At 38.1% G+C, this 22382-nt stretch overlaps 2 protein-coding genes across 2 annotated transcripts; one reads left to right on the top strand and one right to left on the bottom strand.

Moving 5' to 3' along the window:
* Nucleotides 1–269: 269 nt before the first annotated feature.
* On the top strand, nt 270–20078 carry LOC144643818 (tubulin--tyrosine ligase-like protein 12). The gene is made up of 16 exons (XM_078503188.1): nt 270–727; nt 6247–6350; nt 8042–8151; nt 8355–8418; nt 9372–9402; nt 12132–12333; nt 12946–13115; nt 13547–13743; nt 14020–14238; nt 14952–15063; nt 16209–16360; nt 16993–17074; nt 17600–17668; nt 18065–18148; nt 18486–18534; nt 19310–20078. The coding sequence occupies exons 1-16, from the start codon at nt 614–616 to the stop codon at nt 19459–19461; spliced, it is 1911 nt and encodes a 636-aa protein (XP_078359314.1). The 5' UTR covers nt 270–613; the 3' UTR covers nt 19462–20078.
* On the bottom strand, nt 20064–22073 carry LOC144643819 (uncharacterized). Its single transcript, XM_078503189.1, has 4 exons — nt 21886–22073; nt 21453–21522; nt 20674–20833; nt 20064–20157 (listed from the first exon to the last, which is right to left on the bottom strand). Exons 1-3 carry the CDS (start codon nt 22038–22040, stop codon nt 20678–20680), a joined length of 381 nt encoding a protein of 126 aa, XP_078359315.1. The 5' UTR covers nt 22041–22073; the 3' UTR covers nt 20064–20157; nt 20674–20677.
* Between the last annotated feature and the right edge of the window lie 309 nt (nt 22074–22382).

Raw genomic sequence — 22382 nt, 5'->3', positions numbered from 1 at the left:
TAAAAACGTTATTTGAAAGCTGGGTGAAAAGAATTAAAAATGAATCATGAATAGCGAAAAATTTATAAATGAATCGTGAATCATCGAGGTAAAATACGACAGAAATCATGAATATCCAAATTAAAGTCCAATGATTCCGCTTCCACCCCCGAATTTGTCACTGAATATTGCGTATGCCAGTTTGGGTTCTAGAACTTATTTGTGTGTTTTTATCAGCCTTTTTATTCGCTAAGAACTATGGGTAATTTTTCCGTACGGTGGATATGATCTAACCGATATTTTCGGTCTCCCAATCAGAGCTATTGAAGAAAACTCTATGAACGGGAGTGAATTCCTGTCCCAACCCTGCGCCCTGCCCGCCTCCTAAAATGTGGACCGGGTTCGATTCCGGCCTGGTTCTCGCCTTGCTCCAAAGGTTTTTCTTCTGGGCTCTCCAATTTTCACTTTTCCTGAAAAACCAACATTTCCAAATTCCAATTCGACCTGAGGCACGAAAACCAGATAGAGCTCATGTGGCTTTCTCTCTATTTAGATGAGAAGATCATTGCGTGACATTTTACTCGGACGTACGTGACAACAGTCCCTAAAGTCAATGCGATCGTAGAAAACCAAGATGGCGGACGAAGAAGAGTATTCGCAATTTTTAGCAGCGCATAGAGGTCAGTTAGAAGTTTCCGGAATACCTGTTCAGTTTTGGAAAGCACTTCACGAGAAATTGAAGAATGAGGTGAGTTGTTTCCAGAAAATCGAATGAAATCTGGTTTTGACTGAAATCACTAGCAAAACTTGTGGACGCACGTTGCACGTGGAAGGCCATTGAATGACCCCATGACTGTTTTGATCATTCTGTACAGGGTTGGAAACTAAAATTTCGGAGCACTCGCCATCTGGGCGAGTGACCTTCAAATTGCACTCGCCCAGATCAGTTTTCACTCGCCCAGGATCCTCCATTAAAAAAGGGAAATCTAGCCCCCCCTCCATCCACTAATAAGATGTACAACTTTAATTTTTTTAATCACGTTTGATCCTCACCGTGCCACCTTGGTGGTCCATCGCGATGCAGACGACATTTATTTCTCCCATGTAAAATCGGCAAAAATAAACCCTACTCCACAATAAAAACACTAGAAAAGTTAAATTGCAGTTTTATTTGATACGTATTCCTAGATTCCTGTAGTTTGTGTTGTAATTGTACAGAAAAAGTGGTGGGAAAATAGCCATTTTGCTTTGTTTCGTGGCTCGGTGGACGAGTCATTGTATTTATGACCAGAGGTATTACTTTGTACAAGCTTGCCATCATGTAAAAATCACCAAACGGAAGCCATTTTTGTCTGTTTACGAACGTAAACACAGCTTTGTTGGAGATTTCAAAATGTTGGAAAACTATCGGCTTGTGGATAGTGTAGATTATTTTAAAGTTGAAAGAAAAAGGTAATGCTTATTTTGAATTTGTTGAAGTCGTACTCGCCAAACCGGGCGAGTGATCCGTGATTTGTACTCGCCCGACAGTTTTCACACTCGCCTGGGCGAGTGGGCGAGCGCTAATTTCCAGCCCTGCTGTATATAACTTCCCTCTCTCCTAACGGGCCATTCTGGTGACAGTGGGTCCTATCTGAAAAAATTAAGGCTTTGAACCCATAATTCCGCCACAATGCGCTATATGCAGTCTGTATATGTCGTCAGATCTACCAAGAACTGGTAAATTTTAATACAGTCGAAGCTCTCTTAAAGGAGAAGTTTACTCTAGAATGGCCATTTATTTTCTTTACGCCAATAAAAAGTTTACACAAAGATATGTTATTCACCAAAATTTCAGCCTCCAACGTTCGCTATAACCCTACGAAATCTTTCCCAAAACTCGACACCTGAACGCCGCCATCTTGGAGCTGGTAATGTATGCGTAACGTCAAAGAGCTCAGCCTGAAGTTTGATGGGAAAATTATAATAGTCGAAACTCCTTGTTTTTTGTATTTCTTGGAGCTCTGTTTGAGCAAAATGGAGCAACACAAAGAGGCATTTTGACAAACAAAAGCCACTACGAAGAAACAGGGAGTTTCGAGTATATAAATTTTCCCGCCAAACTTCAGGCTGAGCTCTTTGACGTCACGCATACATTACCAGCTCCAAGATGGCGGCGTCCAGTTGTCGAGTTTTGGAAAAGATTTCGTAGGGTTATAGCGCACGTTGGGGGCTAAAATGTTGGGAAATAACATATCTTTGTATAAACTTTCTATTGGCGTAAAGAAAATAAATGGCCATTCTGGAGTGAACTTCTCCTTTAACCATTAACGGACACTTTCGTAAGCGGACAGCTCTACTTACGGCCACCTTGTTCGAAACCCCGTTTTAACTCACATACAAATTCTTTATTTTTACATTCAAGTAAGCGGACAATCCCGTAAGCGGCCGCCGACACTTTCAGAGATTACGACTTATACTTTTTCTTTGTATTTAAGCTCTCGTAGGCGGACACCCCAAAGAAAATCCTATAAACAACCTCTACATCTTGTTTTTATCAATCAACTTCACATCGCCGTTCGTCACAATGATTTTACAGTAATTACAGTACCATATTTCAGAGCTTGTTTTGTCGTCATCCACGTCCGTCCGGTTATTGTTAGCTGGGCAAGCTCCCTTAAGCAGTCATTTATCCCCTACACCTCTAGTAGCCGCTTATGAGAGCCATTCTCATTAGCGGCCAGCTCCACTTACGGACACTTTTTTCACATCCCAAGGGTGTCCGCTTACGAGAGCTTCGACTATATATAGGATTCGGTTGGTTTTACTCCTTCTAGTAACAGAGCACTTTAGAATCAGAGCCGGAGTCAGAAGCACAACAGTGCGCACATAGAAGTTACATTTACCAATGTTAAGTTAGCATTTATTAGTTTATGAATCAGTCAAATCCAAGAGTGCCCATTACCAGGTTCCTCACTCATCTCAGGTAACTCCCAAAACTAGGCTCGCATCAAATGTGGGAGGAGGAGGTGGCCTGGTAGATAGGGGCACCTAACGAGAAAATTGTACAATAGGTGTCGGAACATCGTTTATACGTTGTAAGTGCCTTTTTTTGTGCGATTTAAAGCCTTATTACCGAATGGTAATGAGGTGTAGTGATCATTCTTGAAGTGACGTGTTTCCCTCACTCGACCACTCGCTCACTCCATTCTGATATTAAACCGCAATTAATTCATGCATCAACGGTGAACGTGCTGACAGAAAGGTTCTATAAAAACGCCATTCAATGCATGTCTAAAGAAATTATTCTCCAACCTCGTTCCCAGGGTCTCTCTCTTTCAGGGAACTGAATTGAATTTTCACAAAAAAAATCGAAAGAGGATCAGTTACACTTATCCTCTGGTGAGAAAAGAGAATAGAATCCGCTCTACGAAGCCTCAGAGCATAGGCTATCAATGTCCCATTCACGTAAGAAAACATTCAAAGACGCGTTTTAGTAAACACAACATTCATGCACGTTTTTGTTTCGCGTCACATCATCTTCGTGTCACGTCATCCGTTCTTCATCTTTTTGAGTCGTGCAGAAACGCGCATCTTTCTCTCAAGTTTTATTCGCTGCTCAAAATAACTACGTGCTGGCAGAAAAGTAAACATATTCACAAAAAAAATTTACCTAATGCTAAAAAGGATCAAAGGTTACACTTAAATATTTTTGTGACGAAATAGAATTCGCGCTACGAAGCCTGAGAGCACGAACCATCAATGACACAATTCCCAAGGAAAAATAAAACATTTAAAGGCACATTATTGCGCGCTTATTTGAAGCATGAAAACATTGAAAGGCAAATTAAGTGAAATTGTGACATTACTGACACAGCACACCAAATCCACAGCACGTTTTTGTTTCGCGTCACGTCACCGCGTGTCACGTCATCTGTTTTTCATCTTTTTGCGCTGACTCGTCCCCAGTCGTCTCTTATGCGAAAATTGCGAGACGCGAAGGATGATGGGAAGGAGGGAAGGCGAGGCGTCTCCTTCGCTTCTTCTTTTCTTTCCTATGATTCCCTCCGTGTTCAGCAGTCGACTCAAGACGGACTCAAAAGACGACTGGGGACGAGTCAGCTTTTTGAGTCGAGCAGAAACACGAAGTGCTCGGGCGTATCTTTCTCTCAAATTTTATCCGCTGTTCAAAAATAACGCTATACGTGCTGACCGAAAAGTTAAGATATTCACAAAGCAAATTTACTTAATGCTAAAAAGGATCAAAGGTAATAAACTAACCGGTAAAAATTTTTGTGGTGAAAACTGAATAGCGCTACGACACCTGAGAGCACGAACCATCAATGACGCAACTCATGTGGAAAAATAAAACATTCGAACGCCAATGAAATGGGATTGCATGTATTGCACACTTATTTAGAAAAAATGCGAAGGTCGGCACGGGCGTGTTTAAAACGCGAAATGGCGAAATGGCGAAACGGCGAAATGGCGAAATGATAAGATAAATACACGTAAATAATATAGTTTGGTTTCCCCTTGAACTTCAAGGCAGTTCTGTTTACATGTCTAGACTGAATTATTTTAAGGGAACATTTCAATGTTCTGGCCTAGGAATATAAAAATGAATACTTGTCACTAATCACAACGCCAAACTGAACGTATTACTGAAATGTCTCAGCAAACCAGGATATCTTTTTTCATTTAATACTTGCCAAGTTGCCTATCAGTATCTGCACTGCACTACAAAGCTTGCCTTGTATTTAAGAACTGATATAGACATCGAACGTCACTCCGTTTCTGTGCAAAGTACGTTTGCCACTTGTATTGTGTATAAACTTCATCGCGAAGTAGGTTCGGTTTTGATAATCCATTTCTTGTGAATTTTAAAGCTCAAAGCCTAACTTCATAGCCGCTGCTCGGTGGTAAATACGAGATAAACAAATCATTTTCTTCCTATGTTGAAACGAAACGCCGACAATTCGATCAAGAATGTCCTAGGTGTATCAAACAGCGCCCTGTTAACAAAGAGACACTGGAATCCAAATTACCCATAGGTTCGCGGGTCTCCGTGACCATAGTTAGTATGCCGTGACGGAGAATTTGTGATTGCAGTTTCTTTAATTTATTTTTCGGGAGTTATCTACAAGAATAAATTCAGCAACATATGAAGATTCCAGTAGAACGGTAATATCGTACAACTTTAGCTTTTATCTTCAGTATCATTTCGCCATTTCGTGTTTTAAACACGCCCAGGTCGGCACTTCATCAAATTACCAAATTACCATGAGGTTGCTCGAAGAGCCTTTGATTTTTTAAAATAATGCTAAGAAAAGTGCATCTTTTCGGGAGGAGGAGGTGGCCTGGTAGATAGGGGCACCTAACAAGAAAATTTTACTATAGGTGTTGGAACATCGTTTATACGTTGTAAGTGCCTTTTTGTTTAAGCTAAAGATACAGTCATGTATCTCCAGTTTCTTGTGACCCTCACACTTTAATCCGAAAATCGCAGGCGATTATTGGTCTTCTGAACAGATATACAGAAACGGTCTGTTGGGTGCTCCTGTGGTAGAGCACTCATGGACCTGACTGATACATTATAAACTTCTCTTAGACTCACTGAAGGGTCATTACAAAGTGCAAGGCCAGCCTTGAGGCATGCCATCCATTCCGGTTAGCCTACATAGCACTTTGTTTAGCCTAAATGACATTATGGTTAGCCTAAATAGCACTCTGGTTAGCCTACAGTTAGCTTAGGTAGCTTGTAGTTAGCCTTTTTATCTGGAGTAGGGATTTCTGCCCCGCATGCCTTGCAGGCCTTGCTGCCTTGCCTCGTACGCCTCACTGCCTCACACATTTGTAAGACTCCAGTGATGTCAACCTTAAAAAAATTAAAATCTAGGAGTTAAGGTACACTCTATCTCTTCTTGACCTCCAAAAGAGAGGAACAAAAAATAGATGTCACCTGATTTAACCAACAAAATGCATCAAATATCCTAATGAATTCCCTTAATATATAAAGTGTTGTCAGTCTATATCCAGGATCTCAACTCCCAGTTAGTCCAGGAGAGTAATACTGGTATAGAAGTCACTGGATGATCACACTAGATGAGCAACTGCTCCTGGATTCAAACTATTTTGTGCAATTCTTATAGTAAAATTTATAGTGACTATGTATAACATTTCCGAGACTGAACTGGCAAATGCTGTTCCTTTCTCCAGTTGTGTCTTCTTTGGATGTGACCCTTCACATAGCTGCATTACATCACTAACACCTGATTTGCATTTTAGACCTATGATGCTGGGTTGTTCTTTACCATGGCTAAGGATGAAGAAGGAAGTTTGAAAGTTTTTGTTACCAATGAAGAAGGAGTGGAGTCATCAGATCCAAACTGGTATTTAAATTTGTAACAGTTAACTTGTTTTAAAGATATTGAAGATATGTGGTACACATGTACTTACAAGTGGCAAAAAAATAGCATGCATGATATGCAATTTATATTAAAAAAATGTCATCAGCAATTTGTATTAGCATTAATAACAATTAATAATATTCTTTTCCTCTCTTGTATGACTTATTAAAATTATTAAAAAAAAATAAAAAAAAAATAGTAGGCATCCGTCGGTCAACGTTGACCACTAGCATCCTAGTTGTCTGCTTGGCTGGAGCACTAGCGTCTGTGGCTGCAGAGGCTGATGCAGTATAATATTAACAAGAGCTCTTAGAGCTTACAACTGCGCTGGTCTCGTGAGCACTTTAGGGGAGCCATGTGGGGGGGGGGACAAAAAATGCACCCCCCCCCCTTATCCTCTTTGCCTGCGTCAAATAATGTTGCGACTGACAAACAAAATGGTAAGAAAACACCTTGTGTGACATTTCATGGTTGACTAGTTCCATCGGCAATTAAATATTTTTCTTATATGCTAATCTATATGCTGGCCAAATTTAATTCCCACGATCCTGATCCGTGAAACCAAAAAATCGCTTATCGGGACGACAGGATTTTTCAGGCGAAAGTTTACAACTACTGCCCCTGGGTCTGCAAGATCAGTTCATAAGAACGTTTGGCTTCACGCCAGGAACGTAAGTATCCGCGAGAATTTCGACAGTATTCCTTATTTACATAAAACTGAAAACTGGCCCAATGACAATGTTTCACAGTTTCTAAAAAGTTAGTACTATTTTTGAACCTCTTCAACAGTTCAAAATTTATTTGACCCTGTTTCGGTTTTCGTATTACAATATGCGGTTGTAAAAATGCAGCGTCTGACAAACTTTGTGTGACATTTCATGGTTGACTTGTTGTAGCTTCGATTTATAATTTTTCTTATATGCAAATTCTGGCCGAATTCCCACGTGCGGACGCTGAAGCTGTTTTTAGAACAGAGGGTATTTCCCAAGCATACCGAATGACGTAAGCGGTACAAGTCAGGGCATGTTTGTGAAGGGAATTTTTCTTTTTATCTCTAAAATCCTTTCAATGACACAGGCCCAAAAAAAAATAGATTACCCTTAAAAGAGAAATACTTTGCAATAAATTTGTTTAGTAAAGACCAAAGAATTCGCAAAGATTTGATAGGTAGCTTATAATAGCTTTAAAACATTACGTGACTTGAGCTCTAGCTGATCGAAAGTGAAACTTGTCATGTCAGCACATTCTTTTCCACCAACGTAATGGTATCTATTCACAGATTCTGGCCCGCTGAATTACATTTCTCTTTGAAAGCGTGGAAATTTAGTATTTTTCATGAGTCAAAGGTTTCAAATTCGAATATTTCACACTAAACATTCTTTGTAAAGACAAAGAATAACCATTTGTTTCAATTTGTTACTGATTTATAGCTTCTAAACATCGCGTGACATAACCTCGACCGAGTGGAGGTCTGCGTCTGGTCACCGACAAAACTAAAAAAAAAAAAAAAAATAATAATAATAATAATAATAAACCCCGTGCAGAGCAAGAACTGCGCAGCGCAGTTAATAAACACCAAGGGGTTAATAAAATGTTATTAATACCCGGTAAGTGTTTCTTATTGTGAATGTCTGGAGTAGACCTAATATTATTACCGGTATTTCTCTTTACAGTGTGTTTTTGATTGATCATGCCTGGACATACGAAGTGAACTATGCACGTGCCCAGCTTAAAGCAATTCCTGGTCTGGCAGACAGGATGGCGTCTTTGATGGGATTAGCAAGTATGAGTATTATTTTATTATCAATGTTATTAACTGCAGGTCCCCTACCATCCTTTAAGGTTGTTTTCAGATTTTGCTAAAACATGAGAAAGTTTCCTGAATGATGATCAAATTCCCATTAATTACCTGTCAGCTCAATAATAGACATTGTCAGTAATTATTTTTGTGTAACATTGTACATACATGTACTACACTTCTGTTAGGTGAAGAGTCTTCTGCAATGAGTCAAGAGCAGCTTGTTGAAGAGATCTTTGTGAAAATGTGGAGGTTAGTATACAGACTATTTTATTCACATTTTTCAAAAATCCTCAGTTGATGTCAGCTCACTCAAATGTACACACCCCCTTTTTTTTTCTTTTTTAAAATGATTTAATACCCACCCACCCCCTCTACCCCCTCAAAAAATAATTACTTAAAAATATTAAATAAATAAAAAATTAAGCCCACAATATATTAAGGTGACTTACAACGGTTTTTATGAGACTCAAGAGGGTGTGCTACGACTAGTTTTTAAATAGCCAAAATATCACATTTTTCTCTTTTTTTTTAAAAAAAAAAAATCTGTACGTCTTACAGTTTTTTATTTTTAATTATTTTGCATGAATGTTTAATCAGAGCCAATTTTCGATTTATGAAATTTTGAGGTTGAGTCATACTGGCAGATTTTGAGAAAAACGTCAATGAATCTACTAGTGTCCAGTCCTCTCTTAAGCACTCAGTTTTTTATTTTTATTGTTTATTAGCTTAATTATTGTGTTCAGATGTCGCATATGATGGTTGAAGTCTGTAAAAAAATTAAGAGTAATAAGAGGAGATAAAACATTTCTGAACATTTTACCCCCTCAAAACTATGGTAAGCCACCTGAAGTCCATGGCTTATATTTGAAATTGTTTTTAATAATTTTTTGTCATATAAGATAACCATTACTTAATCAGAGAATTGACATAAATGCCATTAGCTGGTACATGTAAATTTGAAACCTACGCTGTGTACTTTTTCTCAATTCTTGGCTTACCGGTAGGTCAAGTTAATACTTACAGTTGTACAGTTGTAGCTTGTGCATGTTATAGCTAGCTGTGGCTTTATATTCAATCCAATGATCAGGAATGTAACATCAAAAAATTTACTTGTCATACTACATTGTACCTTACAGTTAGTCTAAAATAATGCTGAATTTTTAGGTATAGTAACAATTAATACACTTGTGTTTAAATTTCAGTTTTAATCAGAGTTACCGTGTGAAGACGATAGTAAGTAAATATTGGTTTACTTAGCTGCAGTAACTCAGTACCCTGGCTGACTTAGACCAGAAATTATTAACAATTTTTGACTGAATATAACATCAATCAAAAGGTTCAAATTGTTTCAAGTTCTTTTGCATGAAGCAGTTTTTAATGATTGGTTGATTTTTACTTCACCCTGACTGGTCAAGGAAATTAACAAGATCCGATACTATCAGAAACTCCAATTACCCTCCCGTTTCGCCCAGAAACCTCCCGTTTTTCGGCGATCGTTTCCGGCCTCCCGTTTTCGCGTAATATTCTCCCATTTTTTGTAACTTTCCTCCAATTTAAAAAGTAAGATAATGTTTTCTCTGCTACACTTGCCTTCTTTGCACTATCCTTTGTCGTTTCTCTGGGGTATCTTTTTTGGAGGTGGTAATGCGATGGATTACCTCTACTTTGTGCGACATTTGCATTCTTTTGTGGTATTGCATGGTATTCTATGGTTTTTAGTTGGTAAATTTCCATTGACTCAAAATACAGAAATGGCATCTCAGAGGCCTATAGAGGCTTGCACCTTAGACGCTAGTAGCCATAACCAAAATCTCCGGCTTTTTCATCTCTGAGTGTTGGAATCTCTGTACTACATATATATTTACTCAGGGTCCTAAAGGTGGTTACTGTTGTGTGTGACTCAATTAATTTACGTTCAGGATTTAAACTTTTCTCTGTATACAGTGAATGTATATGTTGCAGTTAATTTTTAATCACAGTTAATTTTTTATTTTAACTAGTTAGTTTTTTCTAACTAGTTAGTTTTTTCTAAATTGTTGATTTTTTTTAACTAGTTAAATAATGGGGTTAGGGTTGGGGTATCATATATTTTAAAAAATAAGTGGTTCACCCAACGTTTCCTACGTGGCACAGTGGATAAGGGGTTGGACAGCAAATCCAGAGGTTGAGAGTTCAAATCCAGTGCAGGTAAGTAAAAAAGGAAAAAAAGATAGTACTTAAAGGAGGGGGGAAATAGCAGAAGATAGTAGGGGAGGGTCAGTTCACGTGAGGATGGGGGGGGGGGGTATGAGATATCAAGGTAGGGGAGGTGTTCTACTTTTTCTACTTATTAACCTAGAATAAAAAAAAACTAGTTAAAAAAAAAACTAACTAGTTAAAATAAAAAATTAACTGAGATCAAAAATTAACTGCAACATATACACATGTTCCAATTAGTATGAGAAGCTTGGGTGGTGCATTGGTGAGCTTGGTTACCTCCCACCAATGTGTCTTGCAGTTTGAATCCTGGACCCTGCGTCATGAAATTATGCGAGTTGAGTTTGTTGTGGGTTCTCGTCCTTGCTCTGAGGGTTAATTTTTCTCCAGGTTCTCCAGTTTTTCTCCCTTCACAGAAACCAACACTCCAAATTTCAAATCAAATTTCAATGTACATGTTGTGGTTTAATTTTATCTCTGGTTTAGAATTTTTCAAACCAGTTTGATTTTCACTTCCCTTTGTTTCAATTTATGTTAATGAATATGAAACAATAGAAAATAAAAATCAAACTGGTTTGAAAAATTTTAAACCAAATATAAAATTGAACCATAACATACATACACTCTTCAGAAGACTCTTATATTCCTATTAGGGTATTATTTAGGTTTAATATACAATCTTCGTTCACTGTCCAAAATCCACGCGCGCAATTGGTTAAAATAGATCACGTGTTTTTGCTTTACCTGTCGTCAGCAAACTCCGACAGTGCAGTATTGACAATAATGCACCAAAATCGTGCATTATTGAAAATGTCTTCAGCTTCAAGGCTTACAGAAGATGAAGAAAAATAAATTCCTCAAATTATCAACGATCCAATACCAAACAAAATCGAAGAGGATAACAACTTGAAGCGCTTTCATGGTCAAAGGTAAACTGCAGCTCAATAAATACATTTTTGTGTGCGATTGACTTGCTTGTAGTTGCTTGATTGTGAAAGCCATCGACTTGCTTTGAACAAGCTTCTCGCTGACTGTATTTATGAACGACCACAGCTGATAAACGATTTTATGAACCATTTTAAGCTTTATTTCTGTGTCCAGCTTATTTGTGATTTTTATATAATTGATGTAATCCCGTATAATTATGTACTACTACACTTCTTATTTTTAAACATTAAGCTTATTGCTTGAAGTTCGTTAAGTCGATGATCGCTTGCAGTGTACTCAGATTGTATATTAAAAGGGTTAGAGTCTGTCCGTTCGTGTTTTGTTGACAAATACACGCACTTGCTGGCCGCACAATGAACTCGAAATTTTCAGTACTGCACTCGCGATCGGCTACGCCTCGTGCAGTATTGAAAATTTCTCGTTCATTGTGCGGCCAGCGCGTGCGTGTATTTGTCAACAAAACACTCACAACAGTCTCTAACCCATAACTAGCAGATGCAATCATGTCATTATGTTGTAGCTGAAGTCCATCCTTTCTAAAAAGACGTTTTTTTAGATGTCAAACCCAGTGTCTACTGTATTTACACAATCTTGAAACAAGTCCTTTTAAAAGAAGCATTGAGCCTGACACTGCACATGTTTTAAAGAGGTCTAAATTAAATGGTTTTAGCAGCTTTATCTCCTGAATTTTTTTAAATTTAATATTAAACTAGTCAGATCAGAGTACGTCCTACCCCACTTCTGAGCCTCTAATACCCCAATATGCAGTGCTGTGAATGCAGTTTACAAAATAAAGCTAATTCCTTTTGTATTTTCAGGGAAATTCCAGTGGTCAGTTTGATGAAAAGAATGCAAATGATGACGACGATCAGTATAGGCCTTTATGGTTTGTCATGGACGAGTTTGGTTCATGTATAAAGCATTCAGATGACCCCTCATTTGCTGTCAGTTTCATTCATTATGCACCTCTTGGGGTGTCCTTCTCAGTCTTATGGCCTTTAAAAGACATGAACTATGGAGGTGTGTTTTAATGATAATTAATTCTCATCAGTACATCTGATGGTAGAAAGGAGTCTTTTTTTTATAAAAAATTTCAAAAGTGTTGATCTGGAAAATTTAAGATGGTTTCTGCCGAACATTGAGCAATACAGGCAAAAATAAAGTTACCAAAGAGATCTAATAGCATGGTAACAGTTTGAACACAGGTAACAAAAATCTACCAAACCTTTAGCTCCCAAGTTGACCCCACCAGAGAAAAATGGATTTGAAATTTATATCTATATTTCAGTTAAAATGGTTGTTTTACGCCAGTTTAAAACAAAATGGCACGCTTTTTAAACATTTTTATGAGGTTTGACTTTAATTTTCTCGAGAACTTCCCCCACAGAAGGGAATTATTGGTTTGAACCCCCCCCCCCCTCCCCACTCCTCCAAAAATTCCAGTTCCACATACTTTCCTTTATAAATTTTGTGTTTAGAGGACCCCCCTCCCAGAATTTCCAGTGAATTTCCATGATGTGGATAATTTGGATATTTTCTGGAAACTCACAATAATTTTGTACTTTCATTTGGTCCTTTGTTTCATTTGGTGGTAAATTGTAATAAATAATTTTAATGTCTCTGTAATTTCAGAGGAGGTTACCAGAGATTATCTGCCACATGTAAAGGAGCCTCTGATGAGGGAGTGCTGCCTGTTGCCATGGTTTCCTGAAAAATTGACAGACAAAGAATGGATTAATAAGTTATCTGCCGAATCAACATTGGAATTTGTACAAAAGGAACTCAGTGTATTGCAGATTAAGGTTTGTTTGTAGTACATTCTTTCCAAACACAGTCTATTTTCTCAATTTGCTTGATTACTGAATAAAGAATTGTCACATAATTTAATTTAATTAATGGTTATTGGATATATTGGGAACTTCTCTTTGATGAATAGGATTACCTGTCAACCTTTACTGGATGCGATGTCTTTTTGAAAGCCCTGGTGTTGCATATGTTGTGGTTTATTTTTATCTTTGGTTTAAATTCTTCAAACCAGTTTGATTTTCATTTTTCATTGTCTCATACTCATTATCATAATCTGAAACAAAGGGAAATAAAAATCAAACTGGTTTGAAAATTTTTAAACCAACTTAGATAAATTTAAACCACAGCATTACATCTAAGGTGTAACGCCTACATGGCAAACGTGTGGTCTCTTTGCATGATGTGTTTTTAATTATTATTTCCACAGAACTGGCAGAGTGAAGTTTATCCCAACCTTGAGAAAACAGAACCCACCCCGTCAACAACTAACAGTGACAAAATTTACCGTGTGTACACTGATGTTCATCAAGTGAAAAATTTTCTGACACATCCAAGATTTGTTTTAGTAGACAACAGAGAAGAAGCAGACATTCTATGGATCCAAGAGCATTTTAAAGATTTCAGGTTGGTTGTCTATAGAGCAGTATAGTTTAAATGAAAAATACGGTAAATTTTGGTAAGTTCCCTTGACAAGACAGCTTTAGTCAAACAAAATGTTTGACAATATGTTGACTGTAAGGGGAAATTAAGTTTTGATCACTCAGGGGAATTCAAGGCCTCACTTTAAGTAAAAAAGGCTTAAAAACTGCAAAATTAATTTTAATACAGAGTAATTTTGCCAACAAATGTATCAGTATACAATTGCTACAGTTTGATTGTTGAGTTCTTTTTCTTTTCTAGATCATTACAAGAAAGCGGTAAATTTATAAACCAGTTTCCCAATGAGAATAGCTTGGTATGCAAAGATCTCTTAGCAGCAGTGTGTCAGAATGCAAACCTCTCTGAAACTGGCAAGGAAGATGATCTTCTTAGGAGGGGACCTGAATGGCTGCCTGTTACATTTAACTTAAATTTGGAACTTCCAGTGTTTCTTGATCATTACCTCAAAAGAAAAGAAAGGTATGATTTTATAAATGAATGCATTTATTAGTTTAAAATGAAATAAAAGAAATAATGTAACTGCATAGGGTGGCGTTTACTGTTAAAGTATTGTTTGTATTTTGTAAGCCTTACTTAGGCCAACAGTTGAATCCGTGAACTTGAACCCTCAGTAAAATAACTGGAACATCCTGCCAACTTGAACCTTTCTCCATTCCCCTCTATGTCATTTTCTTACTAATTAATTTTACTCTTGATAAGTCAAACCTTTTTTGATTTCCTTTGAAGGACCTTCTAGTTATTGGGATTCAACTGTGTTTGATATACGATTCCTTATGGTGATTCATTTTACATGTAATTTAATGCAGTCAAGCAGTATTTTGCATGCCTGTAGGCAGAAGGCTTTAGTGGATCACAAGGTTTTACACTGAGCAATAAACAGTCATCAAGTGCAAATTTTAAACTACCAATTTTAAAGTGTTTATGATGGTCGCTGTGGTTTATTTATTTTACACCCATACAAAAGTGATAATAAAAACTTGAGCCTAAACCAGATATTTACAGTAATTACACAATGTTTATTTTGGGGAAATAGAAAAATTTTGTGCTTTTAACATTTTTTGTAAATTCAGGCAACCAGAAAAATTGCAAATGCAAATCATGATTTCCCTGCTATGTATTAGTAAGAACGGTGTACGGCGTGCAAAAAAATGTTCTGTTTGTTTTTCTCCCAGGGGACTTGATAATCACTGGATATGTAAGCCATGGAATTTAGCAAGAGCTCTTGATAGTCATGTGACGTCAAATCTAAACTACATATTGAGACTGAGAGAGACAGGTCCTAAGGTTTGTATGGACGTGTGAGGAAATCATGTTGTATCTGTAGAACAAACGCCATTTTGTATCAGTCGATTGTATTATATGAGCCAGTGGTTCTAGTTCCTGGAGTGGTTTGTTGGTTGGTACATGTTGGTAACATGACATCATTCGGCGTTCTTGTTCACGATAAGGAGCTATTGAGTCCACCAGTCCACCTCGGTCGAAGGGATCTTGGTGGTGGTTGTGTGTGTGTGTGTGTGTGTGTGTGTGTGTGCGTGGGGGGGGGGGGGGGGGAGGGGGAGGGTTACAAATATCGATGACAAGCATGTCGATCAACCTAACTTGCCAAGACAATTTACACTTTTTCTCTTGTTTTCAAATGCGTTTTAGATGTAATAAAATAAATGTTTAAAAGTTAGAGCTTTTCGTTGCGGTTTTCGTTAGATTTTATGCGTGTTTGAACACGTTATACGTAGCTAATACTTAATTTGTGGATGCCTTACCGTTTAGACAATCCAGACCAAAATAAATAGACACTGAATACAGTCAACTCTCTCTAAGACGGACACCGTCGGGACCGGCCCCAACTGTCCGTCTTAGAGAGGTGTCCGCCTTATAGAGAGTATAGAGAGTCGAGGTAACATGGCACCAGGAATTTTAAGATGATAAAGCTAAAGGGCTATGCACAACGAATACGCGTCTGTTTTAAGTGTTTTTGAAGTCAATTACTTTAACAAAACCTATAAAGTGGAACAAAAATAATGGCAGAAGATTGAATCGTTTGTTTCGTTACAAACTGTAATACTGTAAGTAGAAAACTACCTCTTTGGTTCCCATACGTTAAAGCAGATTGTTTTTGGTAAGTTTAGATTCTTAAGGCTCTGGCTTTATACTTTGCTATAATGTTGATACCAAGTTTTGAAGTATTATTCACTAAAAAAATCACTTTTTGTGCGTGTCCGTTGGCGGTTTCAGAGTGTCCATTGTCCGTCTTAGAGAGGTGTCCGTCTTACAGAGAGTTTTGTTACTGCCAAATGACTGAAAGACGGCAGGGACCATCACCAGGTGTCCGTCTTATAGAGGTGTCCATTAAGAGAGAGTTGACTGTATAGGTTTCTGATGGACAATTGTCAATTGAAAGCTTGAATGGGTGTAATTTCATGGTTTTTCAGGTCGCCTGTAAATACATAGAGAATCCAGTTCTGTTTCATCGTGAAGATGTAGGACATGTGAAGTTTGATATTCGCTATCTGGTGCTCATCTCTTCAGCTAAGCCGCTTGTGCTCCATGCAGATAAAGTCTTCTGGTTGAGATTTGCAAACCAGTGAGTGTTTAACCCTGCCGATCCTGAGCTTGAAATATCAATGTTCTCCTTACTAACTGTCATACACTTCTTTGAATGATGATTGTGAGAATTTGAAATCAATGATTTGTTTATTCCTGTCATCTGACGGCTTGGCAAAATATTGATATGGAAAGGAAAGTTGTTTGATACTGTTGTTTTTTTAAAGGTAACACCTTGAAGTGAAAGACTAGAGATATGATCTAAGTTATTCCGAATATTTTCAATTTAACAAATTCTATGAAAGTTTCTCTGACAATGGCTTCTATGAAACAATCTCCCTCAAAACCTATGGCAACTCTTTGATACCTTCTGGGGTTCCCCGTTGTCAAAGCACATTTTTCTTCATTGGGCTCACACTGTATTTTCATACCGTACTGATTATTTTCCGTGTCTAAATATAGTGTATAATTTATGTTGTTGATGTCAATTTCCCTAGTCCTACTCAGAGGGAAAAACTTGAAATTAAATCACCAGTAATTCGCTGTTTTGAAGCTCTTACGACCTGGGCCATTTGGGCAAATTCCAAGCCGTTTACGTGTACAGCCAATGTTGATTAAATCATTATGACTGCCTACACTTTATTTCTGATCTTTTCCTCATTCTATTTTTAGACCTTTTTCCTTGGATTCCTTTGATGTTTACTCAAAACATTTCACAGTTATGAATTACAAGGATAGTGAACAGTTAAAACAGGTAATATGTACTAGCCGATAACAATGACAGCAACAAACAACAAATCAGAACAAGAAAAATCGCTTTGAGTGTTTCTCGATACAAGTCATGTTTCCTCGTTTTGCTTTGCCTTGAAGGCGAGAAGTTGACGGACTACCGTATTTTCTCAATTAAACGCCCCCGGCGTTTATTTCAAACTTGGCTTCGTGGATCCGGCGTTTATTTGAATGGTGTAGTTTATTTGAGCAAAATGTTGATTAAACAAGGGGTTTTAATCATTATTTGTGACATGAATGTATCTTGCCATCATACCGAAAGCATATTACACCTCAAATAAATGCCTAAAAGGCTTACTTACCACTCTGCCTTGGAGACCCGGCGTTTATTCGGGGCCCGGCGTTTAATCGAGAAAATACGGCTTTAGAAAGGCAGCCAGGCTGCAGTAATATTTGGAAATTGTTCTGTTATCGACACCATCCCTTAGCTGCATCTCTGACTGGCTACACAAAGTCAATGTTTGTTAATGGCCCTTTTTCTCTCACACAGGTGCATCACCATGAATTTATACCGATGTTTGAAAAACAATATCCTTCTCACAAATGGGCGGACGTCGAGGTAGATATCTATACATATTTTGTTAGATGAGCTATACTCGACTTGTTATTGCTTTTTATCTCATGAGTTGAAGCAAGAGCAATATAATACTGGCGTTAATTCAGACGTCAAATTCACAAGCCGTTTGTCCTTTCCATAATTTAATTCAGCCTGGATCTGACAAAAATTCCGGACTCAAGCAGACCTTTGCATGTTCAGCATCTTTCACTTGTAGCTACTTGTTTTACCGATATTTTGCAGATGAAAATGCAGTTTGTTGAAATAAAGCAAAGCAGTTAAACCGGCAGTGGACACCTAAAGAGCACATTTTTTGGTGCCCCCATTTGTTGTAACTTCCTGATACTTAACACCTTGTGTCTGTGGACATTTTGACTTTTTTTACATTTGCGTTTGTAGGCCAAGATTTTTAAAATGTTCCGAGAGATGTTTGAAGCTGCAGTCTCCGATTCGCCACCAAGAACTTTACTACACTGTTCACAGGTTTGTGTCGTTGCTGAATTTTTCCGGCAACTTTTTGATTGTCATATTTCTATTTCTAAATTCCAGGCCTACCTGAGAGCCAAGGCTCGCACGCGCAATTTTATCGGCATCCCCACATACACGACCTGTGTCACGGTTTTCGCGGTTTCTACCGTCGTTGACAAGACATCGTCAAGATTATAAGGCTATAGAAGATCTCCACTGAAATCATCCTTTCTTTTCTCACAAACCTCTCTTAAGTCTACATCTATCAACTTTATCGGTCTCAAGTCAGTTTTTCAGCTACAATAACGTGCAATACGAGTAATTTTCTGTGTTATTACTGCTTATTTTGCAGTCTCGTGCATTTTATGCTGTGGATTTGATGATCAAATGGGCGGACGATGGTAATTTTGTTTTCATACATTTTTTAGCAAACTAATACGCTGTCTGTAAGTTCTAAATGTTATTTGGAAAATATTGGTACATCCGTTACTGAATTTTCTGTAAGCATCTTTCTCTTTTCTCGACCAAGCTTTACATATTGATATACCATCATTTTTTCTACAAGCTAATCCTAGCTGTATGCGAGACGTTTGCACGGTTTCTTTTGAACCAGTCTTAGTTTCATGTCATTATGGCCTAGCTCTCACAAGTCTCCTGTAGCTTAGTGATACGGTCTAGAGCGCTTGACCAGTGTGCGATAGGTCCTAGGTTCGACTCCTGTTGTGAGAACTCGGAATGTTTGCCACTGACCGGTCAGTCTTTCTCCTATCCGTTATCGTATTTCTCGGATTCAATATCTTGCGAAACATTACAGTAGACAAGCTACCAGTCCAGGAAAAATACAGAACAAAGTAACAAAGAAAATAAATGCCTTGTTATAATTATGTCCAAGGGAGAAAGGTTTGGATGGGTGTAGCTCTTTTCACAATGTTGTTCCAGGTAGATAGTGATTTGGCTCGTTACTGGTGGCAAGCGTATAAAAAATAAAACTATGACTGGGTTTTATTTTCCGTGAGTATGGCTGTAGAAATACCACAAAACCAAAGCAAATGTACAAGAACTCTCCATAATTATGTTAAAATCTGCTTAAACAAGCCTTCCTAATAGTAGTTGATTTGGATGCTCTGTGATGTATGAATTTGTGTTTAAAGATGCTTTCTTTTTTCTCTTTTGTAGGTTCAAACGAAATAATTCCTCAAGTTCTTGAGGTGAATTACTGTCCTGACTGCGAGCGAGCTTGCCAATATCATCCCAACTTCTTTAACTTTATTTTTAGTCAACTGTTCCTTGGAGATTCGAATGGATGGCCTGTAGAGAAACTAGCCTGAAACTTCTGTCATACCACTTATAATGTTCTTAAATATAATAATAATAATATTAAATGTCCTGTGCATGGTACAATCTCAAATCCAACAACAACAACAATTGTTTGTCCGTTCTGTGCAAACTAAAAGTGACTTAAAGGAATCCCCTTCTGCTTAGTGGATGTACGCTCGCTCAATGGGTTCGACTTAAGTTTCGGAAATTTTATCTGAGTATTTTGCGTCACTGATACCCTGGGAACCAAAGTTTTTTTCTTGCACAGGGCAGAATACTTCGGTACCGGCAAGACTTGACCATCGAGACGGGAAACCCCAGTCAAGAAAAGCCCCTGGCACCCAGGGTACGACACTGACTAAAAGGTTTTGAAATATTTTTCTTGTCGAGGTTCTACCAAACCTTAATGTATATTATTTTACCACATTTGTTAATAAACGGTAATCTGTGTATGCAAAGATAGAGAATGCTACAAGGCTCGTGAAATGAAGCTGAATTTATTTGCTGCAATAAATTAAGTAATCAAAGAATGAATGCTACATTTTTTAGGCTTGACTCTATTTATTGCATGTAAATAGCGACGAAAACCAAAATAAAATATCATCCCAATGCACCATTGTGGGTTGCTCCTGCTTGTCCGTCCTTTATATAATGTTGTTTTAAGTTTTGTGTTCAGTATTCAGCTGTGTGCCTTGATATCTGCTATGCTGAAACATAAAAGAGAACCAATTTAAGGACCTAATTGATAACATACTTCTCAAAAAGAAGTGCTTCAATGAATCTTTTAGAGTACAAACGTCCCTCTGTTGTCTGTTGAGAGAACAAGACTACTCTGGATATGGGTGGAGCCCCTGTACATAAAGAACGGGTACCGCTTAATTGAAAACGCAAGCTTAGCAGTTTAGGAGCTGCAGAAATTTTTTTTACAGCAGGAAAATCATCTGAAAGCTGCATGAGTGTTACAGCAAGGCGCCCAAATGTGTGACCACTTTTAATTTATTCACATTCTTTCGTGCAGATTTAATCCAATCAGAAGTCAACTGCAAGCTATCCACGGCTTTTGATTGGATTAAATCTGCACGAAAGAATGTGAATAACATTAAAAGTGGTCACACATTTGGGCGCCTTGCTGTAATCAGCTACAGCCTTGTATTGTTTCTTGTGCTATAAATATTTGAAGGAAGAGGCCTTCTATGAGAACGAGAGTAGTAAACTATCATTACCTTATTATTTCGGTGGCATTATGTTGTCAATGTAGTCGTTAATATCGACCCGGATGCCTGCCGGTTCGTATATCGCTACCACTACAGTCCGAACTTTGGCTCCGTCTTTTTCATTTATCGCAAATCCACATCCGATTCTCTGGTGAGACTTCCACAAGACCTAGAAAAATATTCAATCCAAAATTTTTTTTCTCTCTTGCTTGATTTGGCGGCAACAGTACCTTATATCCCCTGGGTATTTTTCAGGGTGGGGGCTTGTCCGCTGCGATCACAAATCGCAGTGCTGTAACATGGGGAGCCCCCCCCCCCCCCCCAAAAAAAAAAAAAAAGAAATTGCTGGAAAATGCTCTCAAAATGCTGGAAATGCTATTTTAGAGACCCCCAATTTATTAATCTCCCGGGGAAGCATGACCTCGGACCCTTTAGTAGCTCGTGGCTCCGGCGCTGCTGCGGCACTGAGCCGGCTCCCATACATTAACATGAAAGCCCAAACTCAGGTTTAGTCAACGTGCTTTGCATTTGTTTTGCTCGTGAACGTAATTTATCAAGTTTGTTGACTTGAAAAGTAAGCTCACATGAATGACTCAGGCTCACTGCCCTTCGAGAGAACAATAGAAACATAGAAAAAACAACAGGATCAATGTCCCTAGAGTATCAGTAGAATTACAAGCTCACTGGAGGGCCCGTTCGGCTAAGAAGCCCGCATTGGCGTATGTCCTGCAACCTACATGTACAATTTTTCCGGATGGTTGCAAAGATCAGTTTCGTAAATGCCTCACCTCTATGAAACGGTTGTTGCTTGTCGAGATTTCTGGTTGTTTGTAGTTGTAGGAATTGCCTTGGTTATACCTGGAACGATGAACAAGTTTTGTTGAAAGATAATAGAGATCATTACAAGAAAGCCTACTAGAGTGTTTTTAGATGCCGCGTGGGAAATGAAACTTAAATAGCTGGATGATAAGAAGAGGTAAACATGTATTCTCTTATCTACTTATAAAAACTCAAGTTGGCTAATCGTTCACTGTGCTGAGATGAGAAAAATATTGCTGGAAATGCAAAACTAGTCTGAAATGTCAGCCGTTCTATCGTCCCAATCCCCTAAAGGAGGGGCGCGAAGGAGCGGGACAGACTAATGCACAACACATACATGATTATACATCTCATTAAACATTTTTGGCGAGTAGCATTAGCCACATTACATTATCTTGTTACCAGTTTTCCACAGCGTCACTGATTGTCCGCGGGGTGGGCCATTCTCCAATGAAGTAATTGGCGTCGTACATGCCATGCGTAACTTCTTTGTCTGTTTGTGTTGCCAAAGCAACAGCAACTTTTTGAGCCTCTTCCGCGAGATTTGCGCTGTACATTAAAGCTGGGGTCCCATGATTGTTTCTGTAAACGTTGTGCTTCTGGAGGCAGTCTGATTCGATGCTTGCAGATACTGCGTATTTTAAATTGAATAATACTACTTTTTAAATTGTCACGTGATATGGTTTAAAATCCAGTATGCGCACTTTTTTATTTGTCGTGCCCATGACTCTTCGACTTCCAACAGAAAATGATAATGTTAAAAACCGGATAGAATTAAACTGACGACGAATTGTTTACACATCAGATTTGAAATACAACAGACTTAGTTTAGCTTCTAGAACTTTAATATGTCCTTTTTCCTGTTCTTTTTAGTAAGAAATTGAAATTGCCTTTAACAT

Source organism: Oculina patagonica, chromosome 2 (assembly GCF_052425735.1).
Source record: "Oculina patagonica isolate OP01 chromosome 2, crgOcupat, whole genome shotgun sequence".
Taxonomy (NCBI): domain Eukaryota; kingdom Metazoa; phylum Cnidaria; class Anthozoa; order Scleractinia; family Oculinidae; genus Oculina; species Oculina patagonica.
Note: the sequence above shows the minus strand (reverse complement) of the source record. Positions and strands in the feature narration are given on the sequence as shown.